This window comes from Macrosteles quadrilineatus, unplaced genomic scaffold (assembly GCF_028750875.1).
Source record: "Macrosteles quadrilineatus isolate MER2022 unplaced genomic scaffold, UCM_ALF_1.0 Scaffold_4__1_contigs__length_99947679, whole genome shotgun sequence".
Taxonomy (NCBI): domain Eukaryota; kingdom Metazoa; phylum Arthropoda; class Insecta; order Hemiptera; family Cicadellidae; genus Macrosteles; species Macrosteles quadrilineatus.
The window spans coordinates 44119414-44142414 of record NW_026542597.1 but is presented as its reverse complement, the minus strand read 5'-3'; the positions used below and the strand labels follow the sequence as shown (position 1 = coordinate 44142414).

At 35.4% G+C, this 23001-nt stretch overlaps 2 protein-coding genes across 2 annotated transcripts in view; one reads left to right on the top strand and one right to left on the bottom strand.

Moving 5' to 3' along the window:
- The window catches only part of LOC128992733 (uncharacterized), a 32276-nt gene extending 26599 nt beyond the window's left edge, over positions 1–5677 (top strand). Inside the window, exons 3-4 of the mRNA XM_054416459.1 lie at positions 1902–1981; positions 2890–5677. Coding sequence (XP_054272434.1) covers positions 1902–1981; positions 2890–3138 — 329 coding nt within the window. The 3' untranslated portion in view covers positions 3139–5677. The remainder of the gene's footprint in view (positions 1–1901; positions 1982–2889) is intronic.
- Positions 5678–11538: 5861 nt separating this feature from the next.
- Positions 11539–23001, bottom strand: part of LOC128993658 (golgin-84) — a 36868-nt gene continuing 25405 nt past the window's right edge. Inside the window, exons 11-12 of the mRNA XM_054417720.1 lie at positions 12574–12734; positions 11539–11645 (exon numbers count right to left, since the gene is read on the bottom strand). Of these exons, the coding sequence (XP_054273695.1) occupies positions 11580–11645; positions 12574–12734 (227 nt within the window). The 3' untranslated portion in view covers positions 11539–11579. The remainder of the gene's footprint in view (positions 11646–12573; positions 12735–23001) is intronic.

The following is a 23001-nucleotide window of genomic DNA, read 5'->3' as shown; positions in this document are numbered from 1 at the left end:
AATTAAAAGGACTGTAACATACTAAATTTAAATTAAAACCATTAGAGCAGTTTTTGTGAAAATCTGAGTTTTTTTTATATTAGGTGGGAAACTCATAATTAAAATGGAAATTGAAAAAAGAATGAAAAGGCACCTCCGATTAGACATTTTCATCCAAAACTAACTTGAAAATGTTGACGAACTACGTACTTTCTCCATATTATACATACCATGTAGAGCGGGAGAAGGTAAAAATAATGTGACCACTTTTATATCGGGGACATTTTATTTTATATTACCTTTCAACTGGGCAATATCAAAATACTCTCATCCACAAATTCTCTTCGGCATTTATTATCTCTCGAAATTTGTGTCATTAGGCTATGATTTATAATTGTTTTAATATATGGTAACATCAATTAAATATTACAAACCCTGTATATTTTTAGTATAGAACTGATAACTGAAAACAATCATTTATGTTTACAAACTTAACTTTTCTCCAACGTCCGTTACTAAGCAGGAAAAACGATTTTCAATAACTTCCGCTGCTCACAAAACTGTGACATTTCGCCTTGACCGACGTTGGGGGTGGGGGGTGGGGGTGGCGTCGGGTTGGATCAATCTAGGGGTTGGATGGGTTGGAGCAGGAGAACTACAGTAGGGTAGGTTTTGTGTAACGACCTACCCACCGCCACCAGCTGGTAGGTTAGGGGCCTGAGAAGTCGTAAGTTACCAATCCTTTTACAACACTACATTCAATCTGATAGTAAATTACATTACATTAACAATGCCTTGGTTACAAATAACACACACACACACAGCATGGCCATATTTGGAGAATATCAATTAATTTGTATTGATTTTTCGTAATGAAAAGTATGGAACTGTTATTGATTTAGTTGTGGTTTTCAAAATTCGTTTTATTGTGTTTCATGAAACTTTTGAACCTAATGAAACCTTTTGAAACTAATTAGTCATCAAAATGTACTCCTTCCATGGCTAATCACGTTAAATTGTATCACATATTTTTGGCTTTTTGAAATTTTTATAAAAACAGTTTTATAAATTTTAGAGTCAACCTTATGATTGCTTGATTATTATAGCTAAAATAATGTTTAAAATTATAATATATATTCTTATTCTTTTTACCTCATAATATGAGGTAATAATGCAATTATATTATGCACTGTGAATTTATACGATAAATTAACTATTTAGTGTTACCATTTGATTTTTATTTGTTATATATTTTACATCAAAATGTACTTTGAAGTAGGATCGTTTATTTTAAAATCTAGTGGATTTTAGGTAAACCTTAGGCATCAAGATCTTGTTTGTTCAGATGTTTGATTCCATTAATACCAGAGGTCGTCCAGTGGTCGAAAACTGGACCAAAAATATGTAATATACAGACTTCTCTATTTCACTACACACTGTAAATTAAACGTGATTTGAATTTCTTCCATTTGTTTTGAGTTTCTGTTTATGTTTCGTTCATAATTCGTTACCAGCATGGCAACGCATAAGGCCTATGTTAATTTTTTAAAATTTAAAATTCATTTTTAAGCTTATTATTGTTGAGCCTATTTTAATTTAAACAGGAATTCTGCACACATACAACCTAATATCTTTCTAACAGTATGCGTAGATTTTTCCTGCGATGCACACGAGCTGAGAAAAAAGGTTTTAAAGAAACATGCTTACCTATTAATATATATATGTATAGATATAGATATATGTTACACACAGTGCTAAGGGTAAATTACCTTTTAATTATGTTTTGTAAACTGGCTTGAAATAGATGTATGGTAACGAGGTTGAGCAAAACAGGATTAGAGATTTTAAACATCTTGTTTGGGCAAATAAAAGTTTTCCTGTAAGGAAATGGATCCTAAATTATTTCTTCTTTCTTGTTTCAGGTGAAAAAAGAAGAAGCCTTCAGAAACAAGAGGGTGGAAACAGAAAGAGGCTTCTCAGACACATAAAAACCTGCCACCAAGTAAGTTGAGTACATGGTGTTTTCCAGGTTTATTTTCATGGCATATTCCAAACACGGGTTCTCTCGGTATCATTTTCATTCAATTATACCACTCTATCCGCCTTCTTGATATCTGATCATGTAGAATACCTGAGTACAGGATATTATGACTGGGACGGTGGCGTCGTCTTGTAATCCAGCTACCAGAAGGTTTGAATTGTGGATATTTATAGGCATGCACTGTGGATGCAATGCTCCCTGGTGTGGATTAATGTCCACACTAGTGAGTACGACGACTATCCGCATTACTATCCTGATAATTAGACCTATTCATTAATACCAAGGCAAAAATGTGGTTCGGATTACACTATGTGTAGGTCCCTTAGTTGCAATTAGCTGTATGGGCTATTAGTTAACAGCTGTGTCTAAGGAATATGTCGGCCTTAGTCACTAACAAGACAAGATCGTGCCATTCATCTCCATTCATATTTGGCTTAAAATACCTACTTTGTATGGTTGCCATTTCAATGAAAAGTATTTAAGTATGAAAATTTGATGAATGAGATTTATACTAACTATTTGAGGTAAAGTATATATCATTTAAGTATTTCATATAAACACAGCACAAACTAAATTTCTAATACAATACGATTTAAAGATCAAATATAGGCCCTACACCAGAATCGGATCCAATGCTTCCTAAGATAAACCTTAAATTGTACATTTTTGGGCTAGAGTTAAAAATATAAATTTCGGATTCAGTATTACATTGCCGACACAAAATAGAGGTCTGGGATAATGACGAGAAAGACAGTCCACTAAGGAGATTGTTCGACACCTTCTAATGGAACTTATTACTTATTGAAGTACAGTACTGTTATTTGAAGCCTTTCTTTTCTTTTGTACATCTATTATCTTTGACTTATCAGTTACAGATGGGGCTCGTCCTGGAGGAGTGTTGTTGTCAGTCTCCGTCACTAGAGTGCGACTTGAGTGACACTGATCAGTCGCCTCGTCCCAACAGTCTGGTCACTCTGACCCTTAGAACTCTTGCTCTGCTGCGTCGTAACCATCTTCTGCAGCAACGCCTCAGCCTTCTACAGCAAGAGACCCGTGCCTTCGTCTCCACTGTCCTCTCGTCTCCAGACTATGTACCTCCTGTCACGGCAAAGAACTGAACCTAACCCAAAATGTATATTTATAATTGATGTGCGATACATCTTTCCTACTATATGATATTCTGTGATATGAATTATAAACAAATATTTTTATGTTACTTCTAAATCACAGTTTGTGTAGATGACTAGTTTTATGGGATCTCGTTTGAATAAATAATCTTTATTCCTGAAACTGTGTATTTTGAAAAGTAATGACATTTGAAAATTTAACTCAGTAATTCAGTTCATGTTAACTGTTTAGAATTGTTGTACCCTCCATTGCCAAAATGGATCTATTCTTTTTTTATCAGTAACTATAACAGACATATTCAACAATCAAAGTATTGCATGATGTATCGCACATCATTTACTAAGTTATTTGCATAAAACTCCTAGTCATGTGACACTGTCATGGGTAAAATATTTATTTTAGTGGTTAATATTGAGTTTATCATGCAATAATACATAAAAACTGTAGCCTAAATTTGTAATCTGAAAAGTGCAACTGAGTTAGTAATATATTCCGCAACTGTAAGATAATATTTTCATTGATACGGGGAGTTGAATTTTTTACAGTTTGGATTTCAATGCTACATAATTTCTGAAGGAATAAAATGTCTTTGTAAACAGGTGTCCTTATTAAATGTAATTCATTACACACAGAGAAGAAAGGATCGAGACAATTCTCTATGTCCAACGTATTGCTGTTGTGTTCTGGCCTGAACATGGTACGATTGATGTTGAGTAGACAGTTGAATTTACTCCTTATATCAGAAATTTGTCCTCCTATACTGAAGTGTGGTACTAAGAATTAGGCACATTAGACAGAGACCATGTAATATCTTTATCAATGTATAATGTTTCAAAACTAATTTTATATAAATTTACTAAACTCAAAATATTGAAAATGTTATAATGGCTCTGACAATTGTCGACTATTTCTTGTTCATAGCATTTATGAGTTAACAGGGACTTAGCTTGGTTAGAAAGCCCCTAGAGAACAATATAAATGTGCCCTATTCCTCAACATTAAGCCAATGTAACCTACTGGAATAGATCTACCGAAAAACCAGATACAATTAGTACATTCCTGATAATAATACAGTACCAGATTAACGTTTTGCTAACTAAATTATTACATTTGTATACGTAACTTATCTTTAGTCCTACTTGTCACACTTGCTATTACCAGTTTTGGTTCGAGGGAAATGAGTGGCCAAACAAAACAATCAATCTAACACATTATCTAGTGAGTTTCTGTCTTTTCAGCAGATTGGTGCCACGTAACTGTTAGTACAGTACTGTACCCTGCTTACGGGTAACTGACTTGTCCTTTGACCCTGACTTTAACATTCCTTAGAACTTCTGGCCAAAAATAAGAAACACTTACTTCTAGTATTCCTGAAACATTATTGTTTGCTTAGGTTTAACCTTTTACTTAAGTATCCAGTGGTCAATGGTTTAACATAATTTTGCTTGGAGGTATTTTCTTATCTACTAGTTTATTAATTTAGTTTTTTAAAGTAAGTTTTGTTTGATTTATTAAATGTAGTTTAAATAATTTAAAAAAAGATGAATTTTCGCAATACAGTACTATGAATTTATTATAAACAGAGGGTAAACAGAAAACTATTTCAGTATGAAATTGGAAATGGTATTTAATAGTAATTTTCATTCCAAATCAAAGGAAAGATAAAAAATATTAAGGCCAAAAAATATTGCTACAAAACTATTAACGAATTTTGAACTACCAAACCAGTGAACAGTCTTGTTTTATTAATTTATAGTTGTTAATTATTCCCAGCTCTTTAATTGGTGGAGTGGTAATGTGCTTTCTTTAGTAATATATTTAGGTAAAGTTAGAAGTAAGATAGTTAAAATGTAAATTATGTTTGGAGAGTGCAAACCGTAAAGAGTACAGTATTTGGAATTAAGGAGGTTGTGGTGTTAATTTGTAAATTTAGTCCAATTTAAAAGAAACTTGTTAAAAACTTAGTTTTAATTTGGGTGGGTTTAATCACTTAATACTTAAGCTCAAACTCTATCTCAATAATATAATTTATTCATGTATAATTGTGGTAACATTGTGTTAAATTTTTTTTTTAAACACACAGTAGCCCTTAACTTAACATTCTAATACAGGATGATACAATTCTAACAGGGAAATACTTTTAATCAGGAGAGTTACCAAAACAAAAAATATGCTACTGTCAAGTACCGTAACGAAACTAATATACTTTCATTTAGACTTTTTTATTGTTATTTTCTAGTAAAAAGAAGTTTCAAACAAATATTGAACTAGTAGGAAAAGGATGGGTGACGGTAATGTACACATTTTTAACTACAGGGTTTGACTGTTTTGACACAGAACTAATAAACAAATGTCGGTGAAGCTCATTGAAAAGACAATTAAGTTTAGTTGGTAGCTAACAATCATAAGTAGTAAAATAAGCTGAGAGCCCTGTCTCAAATACAACGAACCCATCAAGTCAGGCCTTGCTTATCATTATTGTATAATGTGTAATATATGTGTACTATAAATAAATTGATTGAATTGTTACACAGCTTTTTTATTTTAGAAACCCTATACAACATCTAAGCTTGGCCATGATGGAAAAGAAAGAAAGAAAGAAAGAAAAAGAAAGAAAAAAGTGCTTTATTCTTCACAACTTATTTACATCTTTTACAATAAAAAACAAAACACACAAAACAATGGTTTATTTAAACCGTCTGTTTGGTTGGCACCTTGCTGTAAAATAACATATTTTAAAACTTTAACATGTAAGTAACTATTTAACTAGGTATACTTATATAAAAAAGTACATTTATAATTATTTTTAAATTTATGTAATACAGCTCGTAAAAAACATAAAATAAAAGCAACATTAATTCGTTTAAAAATATGGTTCCAAGCGAGTCTCATGATTTTTAATTATAATTGAAGAGAAATAAATAAAGAAAGAAATTTTAGCTATAAATTGAACTCATTAATTATGTCCCACCTATATTTCCATGCCTTACTTAAATACTGGGCTAAAGCTCGCCAATTCCACCCATTTAAAAAACACTCATATTCTGTTTCGTTTAAAGTATTTTTTCCAAGCCAAAGACGTCTGATATGTTTTAAAATAGGGCAAATTGCAATAAAATGATATGCAGTTTCATTTTGTTGAAGATTACAGAGAGTGCAAAGATAATTTTGTTCAGACCACGGCTTGTAGTTTAGATTTATCAGTTCTGCTCTAGCTTTAATAGCCCAAGAAGCGATATGCGTATTGTTGAGCATTATTGGGCTCCTATCGCCAAGTTCAAGGTCGAGCGTCAGTAATTGCCTGTGGTGGACAGAGGTCCGCGCTCGGCCTACACACTCCTCCCTCCACCTGCCACGCAACACTTCCGCCACCGTCCTCAGCTGGAGGCCCAACCCCTCTGGATCGAGATCTTGGAAACTAAACTCAATATTGCATTTTTGTCCCAAATACTCCCATTCTCTACACCAAGATGTTTTTTTCTCGATTATTTGTTTTGCTAAAAAGTTTGGCAATCTTTTTGGTGGCAAAGTTAAACATCTCAAAATATAGTTAATATTTAAATTTATAGTGTAAAATAAAGTTTATCGAAGTATGTTTCAAGGTACAATACATATTTTGGCGTATTATAAGGCAGTGCAAATATTCTTTTTAGAAAAAAAGTTTGTACTGATTCTATTATCTCACTTTCTATGAAACCCCAGGTCTGTGCTCCATAACAGATTGTCGATCGCACAACAGCCTCGAAACACGATATTTTGGAAATCATTGGCACTTTATTGTTTTTAAATAAAGAATTCCATACAGAATTGATAACAAATTTTCCTACTCTGGCTTTTTCCTTAAAATGGCTGTTCCATGACAGGTTGCTTGTAAATGTAACCCCTAAATACTTATACTGATTTACCACCTCGATAACGTTTCCTTTATACCTCCACTTATCACCTGCCTTTAGTCTTCCACCCTTTCTGAACACCATTATCTTAGATTTATTTAGATTGACAGTTAGATTCCAAGTGTCACAATAGTTTTCTAATTTTTTAATCATATGCTGCAGCCCAGTGCTCGTTGGGGAAAGGAGAATAATATCGTCTGCATAAAGTAGCACATTTATTTTAACCCCATTGATGTTACACCCCCCTTCCACCACTTCTGGCAGATCATTTATAAATAGGCTGAATAAAGTCGGTGACAGATTACATCCTTGTCTTAAACCTGTATTAGTTTGAAAATAACTAGTTATTCCGCCTCCACACCACACACTAGAACTTGTTTCACTGTAATAACTCTTTAAAACATTCCGCATTCGCGTGGAGACACCTAAATTTGCCAATTTGAAAAGCAATGCTCTCCGATCAATTGTGTCGAAAGCCGAGCTAAAATCTACAAAGAATGCATAAAGCTTTTGTCCCTTTTGTAATAGACGTAAATTAATTATACATGTCAGATTAAATATGTTATCGATGGTGGCGTATCCTCTTCTGAAACCTGCCTGAAATTATGTTAGTACTTCATTCTCGCACATCCACGTTTGTAATCTAATATTTATAGGGCTCGTGAATATTTTCGTAATGCTATTAATAAAAGACAAACCTCGGTAGTTATCAGCTAAATTAACATCGCCTTTTTTGTGTAAAGGAAAAATAATCGATTCTTTAAATGTTTTTGGTACGGTTTCACTAATAAAAATGTTATTGTATACCGTTAGTAACATATTTAAAAATTCATCTGAGGCATTTTTGAAAAATTCATAAGGTATTCTGTCGGGTCCAGGTGCTTTATCGGATTTCACTGATTTCAAAACATTCCTCAATTCACCGAAAGTGAGAGGATTATCCAGCTGGTCGTTATCTATTAGCGGTTCTGCATAACTTATCGACCCTGTCAGAAGTGGTGGATTCAATAAATTCTTAAAATGATTTAACCAATTAGTTGCAGATATATCTCCCACAATATTGTCATTTTTTCTTTTGAAGGTGTTAATGGCCCGCCAGAATGACTTGCTATCACTTTTGCTATCATTTAGATCTGATATAATTTTATCGTAGTAAGATTTCTTTTTACAAGTACACAGTTTTTTATAGTTATTGAATTGTGTGAGATAGCTTTTTTTTACTTCCTCTGAATTGGTTTTCCTGTATAAATTTAAAAGCCTAAACATTTATTTCCTTTCAGCTAAACATTGAAAGTCAAACCAAGGATTTCTGTTTATTATTTTATTACCTTTAGCAACACTGTTTGGTTTCTGTTCAGCAGATTCGTAAACACACTTAATTACCTGATTAATATTTTCTTGGTTATCATCAGAAATTGTAACTAACTCTAAATTTAAATTAGTACGTTTATGATAGTTTAAAGTGTCACTGGCGGTCCATTTTAGCTTAGGAAGTAAAGGTAAGATTTTACCACACTCCCCTCCAGCGACCCTAGGACTTGCAACATTTAACCTAATTTCACATGGAAGATGATCTGAGCCTGGGTACGGCACTACTTTGAAATCATTGATTAGATGTAAAGAATTTACTGACACCGCCGCGTAATCAATGACTGATGAACCCAATGACCCTATAAAAGTAAATTCCCCTTCCTTATCGCTCTCAGATCTCCCATTCAAAATAATAAGACCTGTGTTGTCAAAACACTCTAAAATTTTGCGCCCTCTACTGTTAATGATTTTGTCTTTTGATTTCCGAAAATCGCTGAGTTTTTTTGTTATATTGCTAACTTCTCCGTCTAAAAATCCCTGTTCATCCCCTGTCCTACAATTTAAATCCCCTAATAAAACCCAATTTTCTTTCTCACTGCTATTAAGTAATGTAACTAGATTTTCGAAGTCTTGTTCCCAGTTGTTACAATTTAAATAAAGAGGCAAAAAATAAAGAAAGCTTTGTGTATTCATGAAACTCACTTTTACAATGTTAAAATTATGTTCTTCGACACAAGTCAAGCTGTCAATAAAAGGAGATGATTTATTAATTGCTATAATCTCTCCACCACTATACCTCCCTACATTTCCGGTCCTGACGGCTAACTTAAAAAACAAATTGAAATTCTTCAGCTGAGCTGAAATAAAAACTACATCACTCTCTGATATAAAGGTTTCCAAAAAAAAATATACAATCATAACTTTTTAAAACATTTAAAAAATTGGTATCACTAACCTTGCTTTTGAGCCCACAAACATTATAAACCAAAGCCCTAAAAAGTCCCTGATAAAGATCAATTTCTTGCCTTTGGTCTTGTGGAGGATTGGCGTAGCCCTCTCACACCTCGGCCTGAGGTGGGGGTTTGATGATGTCGTCTGCTTGGGATGGACCCGAGGAAGCTGAGGAAGATTTCTTGTTCTCTGCCATCCGCGAAGGCTCCTTGGAAGCTGCCCCTGCGTAGGTCTGAGATGGCGTCGGTGTCTGTCTCACAGTTGAAGTTTCATTGCGCCTGTTTGCCTTCTCGCTCGGTAGTTTGGCAATAAAGTCGGAAAAATCGTGTCGAAAAACTCTTTAAGGATGTTTGCGCCATTGGTTGGACCAGATCTTAGACAGCCCTCTTCCCACGTAAACTTGTGTCCCTTCACATACAGATGATCATGAACTAGCTGCATCTTCACCTTGTCGTCACCCACCACTCGTTGTATTTCAGCCCGCACTGATACAAGGTAAGACCGTTTGTCCCTAATCTCACGAGGAAAGTCCCTATGTATAATGTACCCAGTTCCACTCAGTCTCCTAGTCTGGCTAAGGATGTATGTAATGTCGGAATCTTCAGGAATATGTGCTATGAGTGCCTTGCTATCTTTTCCCAGAGGGTGGGCCCTGTTGACCCACACCCTATCTATCCCCAAAACATCTTTACAAAAATCTCTGATTATCTCCCGAAAGTCCGGATTTTTCCCTCTCCACTGCAATCCCTTGAATATAAGGTTATTTCGCCTTGATCGTGCTTCAAGGTCTGTAAGCTTGTCATTTGCAATTTTTCCCTGGCGCTTTAGGTTAGCTACTTCTTCCCTCAAATTTTCATTTTCATAAACTAATTCCTGAACTTTATTGTTAATACCGGCAATGTCCTCTTTAGTTGCTAACCATTTAAACCTTGGCCATGATGGTAGCAACTTATCTTTAATTTTAATACTATACGTAACGAGGATGATGATGACTGACCAACTTTAGTAAAAAAAATATACTAAACTATGGATTTAATACAACATTGATTTATTTTAATCAGGTGAACCCAAGTCCTATTCTACTATGGTACCTGATTCAGTCTGTGTTCATTCACAAAATTGACCCTTCAGTATGTAAATTAAAACTTAAAAAGTATGCCTTTTTACTTTAAAAAACACGTTTTAGTAAATAAGCTAAATTCACTTTCCCTTTCTTTAAATCATACTGACTAAGCTGGCCTTTTATTTAGAAGTAAAACATGTAATTAAAAAAAGAAGGTAACTTAATTGTTAAAATGTTTATTATAACAATTTGGTGTCCATCAGTCTTTCCACAATGCAAAAAATAATGGAACCGGGCAAATCTCATCTTGTCCATTGAAAAAAAAAAAAAAATTAGGTGAATACTTACTTACTTTCCTTGTCCGGAAATCAGACTTTGCTTGTCCTTATGTTTTTTGCTTTTCAAAAATTAGCTACCAATATGGCTTTGTCATTCGCTTGTAAAAGATCATCTTGTGTGCAAGACTGGTCTAGGCTGAATAAACATCATACAAAGTTTGAAAGGCAATTTTTACACAGCAACATAAATTATAAATGTTCCACAACTCATTGATTACAGAATGAATCTTACGACTGATATCAAGAAATGGTCAACAGACAAAACTTTGACTGCTGATTTACTCTAATAAAATAAACTAATTATAAATATACAGTTCAAGTAACCTCTGTAGAGCACATTGAAACTCTTTACTGGCACAACTAGGCAAACTTATTTCCTCAAAAAGTATGGTATGGAAATATGAAGCTATAAATTGTTAAGGATGTAGCATAGCACACAAGGGCCTAGGTGTTTATGATTTTGTGGGAGGATATCAGGCTTATCTGTTTGGGAAATAGTCGAAACTTGCACAATATACACGTAACTTTACAATACCACACAATCAATTAGAATATTTCATGGTCACTGACAGCATTTTCCACTAAGGAATAGGATAACCTTAGTCGAAGAGAATGTTTTCTTCAGGCCTAATAGTGGCCAGGAATTTGTTGTAAGTGATTAAAATACGTGCAAATTATTAAGCTATCACAGTTTCAGTTGATCTAATACAGACTTTGTATATGTAAACATGCTGCCTGCTTACATATAGGTACATTGATTTGATAAATTTATAATGATTTTAAACAAATTAAATTTTTTGGGAATGTGGCAAGGTTGAATGATGTACATTTTTGAAAAATAACATTTATTTGCTTACCATAACATCACAATACATTCACTTTTGAGCGTTGTCCGGTGTTCGAGAACACAGCACCACCAAAACCAATGAATGTAACAGCACCTGTACAGAGTTAAAGTCAACTAAGAAAACGCCTCAACTACGTGGTAAAACCTAAACAGCAAAAATTAGGCATAGAATGGGTATATGCACTTTTAACATCTTGAGTTGAATATGTACCATTTTACTCATATTCTACAACCAACCATGTACAAGGAAGTTGTAGCATTACAGGTAATAATAAGTTTTACTTTTTTAAAGCCAGTCTTCGTACATCAAGGATAGTTTTTCCCATAAAAATCAACATGGATTAGAAATATATTAAGAAGGAAGGAAGAGATACACAGCTACTAATTTTACGTAAAGAATTCAGTAGTTCAAAAACAAAATTCTGTGCAGCAATTCAGCTCACAACAAATTCACAAAGTATTAAAGCCTATATTTGATCCTAGGAAGCATCATTAGAACATTGTAGAACAGTTTTAAATTAAACATGCGATTTCAATTTCTTCCATTTGTTTTGAGTTTCTGTTTATATTTCGTTCTTAATTCGTTACCAGCATGGCAACCCATAGGCCTATGTTAATTTTTTTTAATTAAAAAATTCATTTTCGAGCTTATTTTTGAGCCTATTTGAATTTAAACAGGAATTCTGCACACATACAACCTAATATCTTTCTAACAGTATGCGTAGATTTTTCCTGCGATGCGCACGAGCTATATATATATATATATATATAGAACAGTTTTTTTTTTTAACTAAATTAGCAGAAATAAGTTTGATGTGTTGTTATTTTGTTGTCTGCTACCAACTACCTAAAATCTATTTCTTAGGTGAATTAGATCATCTGTTTTTCTTCGTTCAAAGTAATCAATCAACTCCTTTAAGATCGGTATTGCAATGTTCATCGTGGAATTGAGTATAGTGGAAAAGTATAAGCACATTTTAAATACTAAATTTGTAGGATTTTTAAACAATTTCATCGCTTACCACATAAAGTATGACCATAATCCTAGCAAGTGGGTATCGTCTGAGGAACACGCCTGTGCGTATACTGACAGCATCCAATGATGAGTAAGCTCGTTTCACTCTACGAGCAACTCCGGTGTCGAACGGACTCTCCATCATGAAACTGGGTACCTGGGCTTTGGCTGCAACATTCATAGTAAAAACTCATGGGGAAACTTCTCTAATTATTTTTAACGTAAGCTAAATTGATGTAGTTTAATTACAATGTTTCATAAGGCTGGGCGCACACTGATCCAGGGTTTTACCTGAAGCAAAATGTTGCACAAAGATTTGCTTGAAGCGTTTTGTTTATTTGCTTCTCCAGTGTGCGGGAGGTTTAAGCATTATTCAGCATTTGGTTTCAAGCAAAATTAAGAAAAATAAATACTATGTTTACTTGTCCTATTGTGATGATATGGTGTAGTATGAGTGTGAATGAAGATACCTGGGTCCTATATATCTTCCTCCAACCACTGCCAAATCACGCACATTTCCTGTCGTAACCTAACTCAATTGCAACGAATTAATCTAACTCGTCAAAGTGCACAATATTACCTTAGCTGCCTATCACAGCCAGCTTTTATGTTCTTAATGTATCTAATTATAATATAATGAACAGAGAAATATATATATATGGACTTATTCTAATTCGTGAAAAAGGTTACTAGACTTAGCAAATGTGAATTCTAATTTACGATATTAATTGCCAGACCACGACCCTTCGAGAACCTAATAAACTACATGATTGAATTACTTTTTGCCCCAACCTACACCCTTTCCCCAACCCCTACTTCTATTAGCTAGACATCTTAGGCTACAGTCTACTTATCCGATCAGATGTACAGCTCCAGGCGCTCGACACTACACTGAACTCGTCTCTTGGTTCGCTGCGCGTGCCTACCCGGGTCGACTGCGCGCGCATCGTGGTCACGTGACTTGCGCTATTGTAGCGGTCCGCTACATCCTCCCCCCGGTGGGGTTGTTTTTTTTTTCTTTTCCTAGTTTTGGGGTGATTTTGGGGTTTGGGAAAGATGAAGGACGAAGAATTTTTTTTTTTTTTTTTTTGTGCTCGCCGTGAGATTGTGTCGTTGTGACATCGGTGTCGGTGTGGGAATGTTCCAACAGTTTTCTGCACTCCTTTTGGTTTGACTCATTTGAGGTTATAATGTGTGTCGGTCTTGCTTATAAACTATTAACTATTTTTTTTTTTTCTAAACTAAAGGTGACTATGGTTTTGAATGAATTTCTTATAACTATGTTTGGTGGGATTGCTTAATCTAAACCTGCTCTAAAAAAATGTGGGCGGGCGTATATCAGTGATAGATTTAATTAAGTTCGGTTGAGAAAGATCTGTTGGTTGATGAAGTTGGATATATGATTGATGATGATGAATTTGGGAAAGTTGTCGAAATAGTGAGGGTTGATGAAATTTGATGGTTGTATTGAATTCTGGTAATTGCTGGTAAATTTGGAAGGTTGCTGAAGTTTGATGAGTTTCTTGAAGTTGAGTATTTGGAAGAATGAAGTTGTGTAAACTGAAGAATGAAGCTGGAGTAGTGTTCTGAAGTTCTTGAAGGTATACTGTTGTGATGTGATGTGACGTAATTTCGTAATTAGCTCTTGAGCCCTTACTAAATTCGGGGCGCTAATTATATCGCTGGACGCCTCTTAATGGTGGATGAAATGCGTTGGGTTTTGAAGTTGATATGAGGTTGATGATACGTTTACTCAGATGTGAATTTGGAGATTGTTTTGATTGATGATTAATTATTTTGATGTTAGTTATCACTGATATATTCCCTAAATATTCGGTAAAAATTGATCGCGACTACTCTACTTAAGTTTACTATTGATACTTATGATCTAAATGAATTTACTAATAATAAGAAATTGTTCTACTTAATTTAAAAAAAGGAATTTAATTTACTGAGTATAAAAGGGAAAAAATCTAATGTTTATCTACTTAAATGCTATGGATTTGATTGACTGGGAGATATATTACTAAGTTTCTGTTGATTTACTAATAATAAATTAATTAACTAGTGTGACACACATTATACACTCTTTCAGTTTGGATGCTATTCATGGTTGAATGGAGTTTCGAAAATCTGTTGGTTGATGTAAGGAATGATAGTGTTATTGTAAGTGTACATTCATTCGAAGCTCCTCTAGTGCCAATTATCAAGAATTATGCACAGAGGTATTAAATAATAATTATTTATTTCACCGACGGCTTAGCACAATTTAATTTTTTAAACAAATATTGTTTTAATATTTTCCTTCAATGTGAAGGATTGATCGGTGCTTGGTTTGATTATTTATATAGGGCGGAAGTAGAGGTTTGAATGGAACAGATGTTTGTACTGATAACGACGGTGTTATCTCGTGCCTGGCGCTTGCTATTGTCTGTTTCCTACTAGTCCATTTCCTTCTCTGTCGCTCAGCAACATAAATATATTTATCTATATTTTTGTATTTTATTTTAACGCATGCAAGTGTATAACACATAATAAACATTTAAATTACCCTTTACAAATATATAATACATAAACTCTTCTTCTACGCTCAGAATTCTGCTTGTTATTTACAAACATATGGATTGTCGTGTGCGCTGTTATCTACTTTGATAACGATTGTATTACGCCTAAATACCATATATCTTATTTTAATATACGTGGATGACTTTACTTACTTAATACTTTTTATGTAATGTTGTATTTACCTTTGCGATTCAATTGCTTATATTAACACAGAAATACTTAATTTTACTTAATTCTACTTAGTTCTACTTAGCCTAATTGCCATAGTTTAAGTCTAGCTTGGTCTGTAGTCAGTTGTCTGTATCGTTCCAGTGTTGTCATTTTTCAGTCCAGTACTTTTAGTGAGTGTTTGTTGTCATAAGTAAACTGTCGGCTGCACTATTCATATGACAGTTGCAATCTGTCATAAGAATGTGTTATGGCGAACGATTCCCGTCATAGCCAATTTGAGCAAATTAAAAATAAAAAATTACTTAAAAAAAATTAGTCGTTTGCTCAGATTGTAAGTTTTAAGGGGATTGAAAAAGTTGTTGATTACTGGGGTCTGGAAATGCATATATTAAGTACAAACACTATGACGTGTTTCGCTGCCAACTTGCCACGTGTTGTCGCTTCCGGCTTTCCGGCCAAGCGGTGCATCGAGAGGTGTAGCCGCACCCTCTGTGAAGGTACGGCTTAGACTCAACTCCCAACACCCTATCAGCCGGGGCCGGAGTTGTATTGTGTACCGTATTGTTGAGAAGTATTGTTGCGAAGTATTGTTGTAGTCAGTTACTCGAGATTTCTTGCTAGATGTTCACTTATAACTAATTAAACTAGGCTAAGGTTCTATTGTGCACTCTGACGACGTTTATTTAATAAATTGGTTGAAAAAATCGTTTCAATTGTGAAATGTGGGCTTTTGTCACAATCTTACCTGTTGAGGGGTTTACCAGCTTTACTGACACTGGTGATGAGAAACTGTCAATCACGCACGGTTTTGACCAGGCGTATTGGAGTTTATAATTGACGTTGTCTATTGCTTTGGACTGTGGGTGCATTTTATACATTACCCAATCGCCTACTTTGTAAGGATTGGGTTGACGACCGCTGTTATAATATTGTGTGCGTTTTTCTCTTGCCTTCCGTAGGTTATCAAGTGCATGTTGCCAGCGATTGTCTGTGGTTGGTTGAGGTTCTTCCCCAATTAATTTATTTAAATCCCAGGCTAATTGTAGTGGATGGTTTATTTCTCTCCCCAAAAATAAGCTTGCAGGTGTCGAACCGGTGCTTTCATGTTGAGCGGAATTGAATGCTATTTGAAACCAATGAATGTTTTGATCCCATGTTTGGTTGTCGGAATTGTGATATATTCTCATAGCAACTTTGAGATTTTTGTTGACTCTCTCTACGTTGTTTGCGCTTGGGTTGTACGGTGATGTAAATATGTGTTTGATTCCGAAGTTTAAACACATTTCCTTCATTTGTTTTGATTTGAAAGATGGTGCGTTGTCTGATACTAAGTATTGCGGGAAACCGTAGTGTGAGAATATGTGTTTTGTGAGAAGTGTAGTTGTGGTGGCAGCTGTCGCGTTTCTAGCTGGTAAAAGAATTACAAACTTTGAAAATGCGTCCACCACAGATAGTAGGTATGAGTTGCCTGACTTTGTCCTAGGAAGTTTGCCTACGTAGTCAATGTACACTTTTTGGAATGGTTTTGTTGCTAGATCGGATGATAATTCGCCTACCCTGGTGTTCGGAGCTTGTTTGGATCTTTGGCAAGAGAGACATGTTCTGACTTTGTCGGCTATTATTTTGTTTAAATTTGGTGACCAAAAAAATTGATTTATTTTATGTATAGTTTTCTTGATTCCTAGGTGTGCTGATGTAGGTGCTAAATGGTAGTATGTGAAAATCATGTCAATTAGTTTCGTGGGGAGTACTATTCGTGGTGTCTTTTGGCCGGGTGCTAAATGCATTAACACTCCGTCCTTTACTGTATATGCCTGGTTTCTATGTGGGTCCCTAATAATTTTGATCAACGTGGGGTCGTCTCTTTGATGTTCGTCGATGTTTTTGAAAGCTTCTGGAATTTTCATCAAAATGTTTACTGAATGTGTATTAGTGTCATCGTTTAGTGTTACTACTGTTGGTTGTGTGTCGGCGTCCTCGTATAACCTAGATAGACAGTCGGCGACTGGATTATCACTGCCTTTTATGTGCTCAGAATGAAATTGGAAAGAGTTAATGAATGTTATCCATCGCGCAATTTTACCTACTTGTCGTGGATGATTTAGAAGCCAAGTTAATGCTGAACAATCTGTTTGAAGTGTAAACTCCCTGTGTTCGAGGTATTGTTGGAATTTTGTCAATCCGAACACGACTGCTAGGCATTCTAATTCAACTGTGGATTTGTTTACTTCGTGTTTGCTTAGTGGTCTCGACGCGTAGGCTACTGGTAATAAACTACCTTCGTGTTCCTGTGCTAATTGCGCTCCTAGTCCTGTGCCTGAACCATCTGTTTGTAGGATGAATTTTTTATTGAAATCTGGGAGTCTTAAAACTGGTTGCGACGTTAGAGCTTTTTTAATACTTTGCAAGGCGGCTTCCTGTTCAGAGCCCCATTCAAATGGTGTATCTTTGCGTTTGAGTTTGTTTAATGGTGCCGAAATGTGTGAAAAATTCGGTATGAACCTCGCGTAATACGCTGTCATCCCGATTAGCCTAGAAATCTGTTTGACATTTTTGGGGGTTGGGAAGTTAAGAATTGGTTGAATTTTTTGTGTGTCAAATGTAACTGTGCCGTTGCGAAAAATGTGGCCTAGGAATTCGATGTGATTAGATGCTACAGTCATTTTTTCTGGGTTGATCGTAAGACCTGCGTTTTGTAATCTAGTTATTACTTCCTTTATTTGATTGAGATGGTCTGAAAATGATCCATTTGAATAAATTACCAAGTCGTCGAAAAAATTGAAAATGTATTTGTATTTTATGTCTCCAAATATTTTATCTATTAACCTTGTCAAAACCTGTGATCCTGTGGCTAATCCAAATGGTACAACGTTGAACTCAAATTCCCCAAATGGGACGACGAATGCTGTGTATTTTTTGCTTTGTTCTGTCAACGGTATTTGCATGTATGCGCTGTTCAAATCCAACAATGTATACCACTTCGCTTGACCTAAATATTGAAATGCTGATTCGACGGTTGGCATTGGCGTAGACTCTAAATTAATCAAGTCGTTGAGCTTTTTGTAATTGACTACAAATCGCGTTTTGTTTCCTTTTTTGGGGACTACAAATCCTGGACTACTGTATTCGGAGGATGATGGTCTTATCACGCCCTTTTGTAATAGGTCGTCGATTTGTTTTCGTAATGCTTCGAGCTTTGGCGGTGCGAATTGGTACGGCCTACTCCTTACAACCTGCTGAGATTTTAATTTTATGTCGTAGTGTATCAATTTTGTTTGCCCTAATCGTTTCGATACTGTGTTTGGAAATGACTGTAATAATTTGTGTATTTGTTGTATCTGGTTTGGTGTCAAATTATCGCCCAAGGTGTAAGTTTTGTCTTCCTGTAGATTACTATCGTGTTGGTCTGTGTGTAATATGGCCATGACCGGTCTTGTACCGTATGGAAATGTTACATTGTGATTCGCCACGTCGATGATTGCTTTTGTTTTTGTGAGGAAATCTAACCCTAATACAATGTTTATTGGTAATTTAGGTGCTATTAGGAAACTGAATGTCCAAGAGAAGTGTCTAATTTTAAAGTGTAGCTTTGCCATGTGCGAGAACATTACCTTGTCGCCTGAGGCTGAAACAGCAAATTGATTGATCGGAGTGATTGATTTTGTAATTAAGTGATTATTTTTGATTCTATCAAAAAGGGATCGTGAGCAAATTGACGTCGTAGACCCTGTATCTATGAGTGCATTTGTTTCAATGTCGCCGAAAAAAATTGGTACTGTACATGTTTTTAATTTAGGAAAGTTTGGAGCATTTTTGTTTTTAAGGCTATGTGTGTGTGTGTTTTGGTTGATTGTTGTGTGTGAATAGGCGCTATGACGTGTCGGAGGTGCGAGAGCGCCAATTATCGGCCTCCTCTGGAGTTTAACTGTGTATTGTGTGTAGGTGTGTGTTGGTCTGCAGGGTTGGTGGGCGGGCGGTAGTGTCTGGGGTCATTGACCTGCCTCGGTGCGCCGTGATATGCACTGTTATGCACTGGTGTCCTATAGTATGTATTTGGCTGCATATGTGGTCGATGTGGGAATCTTGGTTGCCCATGTGGCTGTTGCATGTATTGTGGTGTGTATTGCCTATGTTGAGGTGTAAATTGCCTATTTTGAGATGTGAATTGCCTGTTTTGAGGTGTGAATTGCCTATTTTGAGGTGCGAATTGCCTGTTTTGAGGTGTAAATTGCCTATTATTTTCTGCTCTGGTTTCCCATCGGCGTGATTGCGAGTTGCTACCCTCCTCTAACTGTCTCACAACTTCTAATTTTGGGATAAGCGCTATTAAATCATCAAGTTTGGTCGGCGGCGGAAACCCTGCTAGACGTGCCCTATTTGTCGCGTTTATACCTGTCAATATTACCTCCAGTAAGTCGTATTCTGTTGGTATTAGGATTTCTGCTGACTCTTTCACCTGGATAATGAAATCTGAAAGTGACTCGAATTGACCCTGTACCCTATAAACTGTTTGAGTCAGGAGCTGTTGCTTTGCCCTTTCTGGGAGAAAGGTACTAATTATAGTAGGAATTGTTTTACCCTTGACCTCCCAGTTCTCCTGTAATGCCATGGTCCAAATATCCCTTAATTGCCCTGCTGTTTTGTGTAACAATGCTATCGTGATTGATTTGTCGTCGGCTAACTTTAATTTCTCAATTTGAATGGCCGTTTTCAAGAAGGCTAACAATTTGCTTGTGTCCGTGCCGTCGCAGTTGGGAGCTTTCGACGCTAGATCGTCGACTAATCTCGGGTTTGTGTGGGTGTGTGTTGATTGTGTTACTGGTTTGTTTTGAGATAAAGCTTGAGCGATTGAATCGCCTATGGCTTGGGCTGTGATTCTAATCATTTCCGCCGTCTGATCCGCTAAGATGGGTGTGTTTTGCTCCGTGGGTTTTGGTGTGTCTGGTACCGTTGGCACCTGCGCTGTCACCGCGTTCTTTAAAATGACCCTATTTTCTTCCAGTGTCTTGGCTGGGGTTAAGCCCCACTTCTCGCACTGTAGAATTGCGCTTTGCGCATCAAAATCTCGTATCCATGATACCCCTGTGGGTTTTGTTTCCCACTCGTAAATCTTGGACATCTTGCCTTGATCTACTATTATTTGAATAGTAAAAAAATTCAAGACCTAAAAACCTTTTTGATATCAACTATTTTACCAAACAGGTGGGAAGAGTTTGGGCTGGGCAAATTGTAATTTAATAAGACAAAGAGAGAAATTATTTAAAAAAAAAGGTGTGAATTTTGCCTAATGATTGTATTTTACTGCAATTGGTGTGTCAAATGTTTGACTAAGATCTGATTCCCTATATTGTTCAAATGTATGTCGTCCCTACGATTTGAATGTCTGTACGTGTGTAAATAATATTTATTTGAATTTAAAACATGTGTTAGAAAAATTGGCTGGGTATTTTGATTTGACAATGTGTGTAAAAATGTGTTGAATTGAGTAATTTTATCTATTGTGTGTGGTGTATATTCTGACCTAGGGAAATATGGTAATCCTAACAGTATCAACCTGGTGCCTAGATAACGTTTCCTGATTACCCTGAGCAATGATACATATTGCTGTGTCATCATTGTTATTGATGTATTGCTGAATATGTCATTGGTTCCTATCCATAACAATAATGGTATTTCACTGTTGAAATATGGATTTGTGATTTTGATTTGTTTCTTTAATTGTCCAATTGTTGCGCCTGAAATTCCCATACTGTATTCTAATTTTAATTTACTACCTTCTCGGTTAACAAAATATTCCAGACGTTTAGTCAGTGAATCGCCGAGTATTTGAATTTGTATCATATTACGGTATCAAGGTGGTCGAAAGAGTGTAGCAGGGTAATGGCATGTCGGTATGTCGGAATTCTTTTGTTTGGTTGTAGTGTCGGGCCTGCATGTTCAAGGTCGCTGCGAGTGAATGAAACTTTGTGAACTGTAAAATATAAAACCGTAATGCATTTTATGTCTGACATCTATTGCTGTACTGATTGTTGTGTTATTGTTGTACTAAATTACATGAAATTTTATGTAAGATAATAATTTGTTAATGTGAACAATGAATTGACTCTGTGGTTTTGGCTCGATTCAGAAGGAATCAACACTGTCAATTAACGGCCTAAATTGACTGAAATGTTGCGAAGTGACGATTTACTCAAGCAAATGTTGTTAACAGGCTCTTGGCTTTCTTTTGATTATGTAGTACATTTTTTTTACATTTATTATTATTATATATTTTTTTTTTTACGTTTTAAATGTTTTTCTGTTTTTATATTTATTTTATATATTTATTTGTATTTTTGTTTAAGATGAGCCTGTAATAACTGTGTGTAATGTATATTTAAATCGTGTATGTTTGCTTGGAAATAACAAATCTGGCCTTAAATCGTCGCTTTATCTTTGAACTTCTGTTATCTAACATTCCAGTTCTGTTCTAAGTCTGTCTGGCCTATTAATGACATGGACTCTCAACTTTCACTAGCCCACCTCAAATATCAAAACTTTGCTGAACAACTTAAATTCTAAACACAACTTAAATTAAGGTGATGAGTTACAACTAAAATATGTCAGACTACGCTTTAAAATACTATTTTAATCATTAATTAATTCACTGCAGTACCCTTTCGGCTGTAAAAATTATGAAATAAAAATTTTTGGGGATACTTATGACTTTTTGGGGTTGGGGAGGTGACATACAAATGAATTTAAAATTCCCCCCAATTTTGAATTTTGATTTTTTGGTCGTGGCCTGTAAACTATACTGATGTGCACTTTGACTCCTAATATTTTGCTTTCGGTAATAAAAATATTCATCAAACACTCATTCGGCCTGTCGTCGAGGTATATTTAGTTTAATTACTGCCTTTCAGACTTGATGTCGAACTCGTGAGTGATTACATAAATGCATTTAAACATATTTATCAACTTGGTTTGGTAAAATATTAATAAAAAACATCAAGGTTCTCCTAATTCTACTTTGAAATTAAAACATTCTCATTAAAATTGATTTTTAAATTTTCCTTGGAAATAAAATAAATTGAATGATATTGATTCACATTTCATGACGTGCCTAGCTATGCATGCTCGTGCGTTCCAGGCCGCCACGTGGTGCCGACCTGTAACCTGTCGATTTCCTGTCTGAACAAAGCACCTGGCTGGTCTGAGACACGTTTTAATCTATTCTATTTCTGTTAAAATTGCATTTTTGGCCGGATCTTGACGCTCTGCTACCACTATGTGATGATATGGTGTAGTATGAGTGTGAATGAAGATACCTGGGTCCTATATATCTTCCTCCAACCACTGCCAAATCACGCACATTTCCTGTCGTAACCTAACTCAATTGCAACGAATTAATCTAACTCGTCAAAGTGCACAATATTACCTTAGCTGCCTATCACAGCCAGCTTTTATGTTCTTAATGTATCTAATTATAATATAATGAACAGAGAAATATATATATATGGACTTATTCTAATTCGTGAAAAAGGTTACTAGACTTAGCAAATGTGAATTCTAATTTACGATATTAATTGCCAGACCACGACCCTTCGAGAACCTAATAAACTACATGATTGAATTACTTTTTGCCCCAACCTACACCCTTTCCCCAACCCCTACTTCTATTAGCTAGACATCTTAGGCTACAGTCTACTTATCCGAT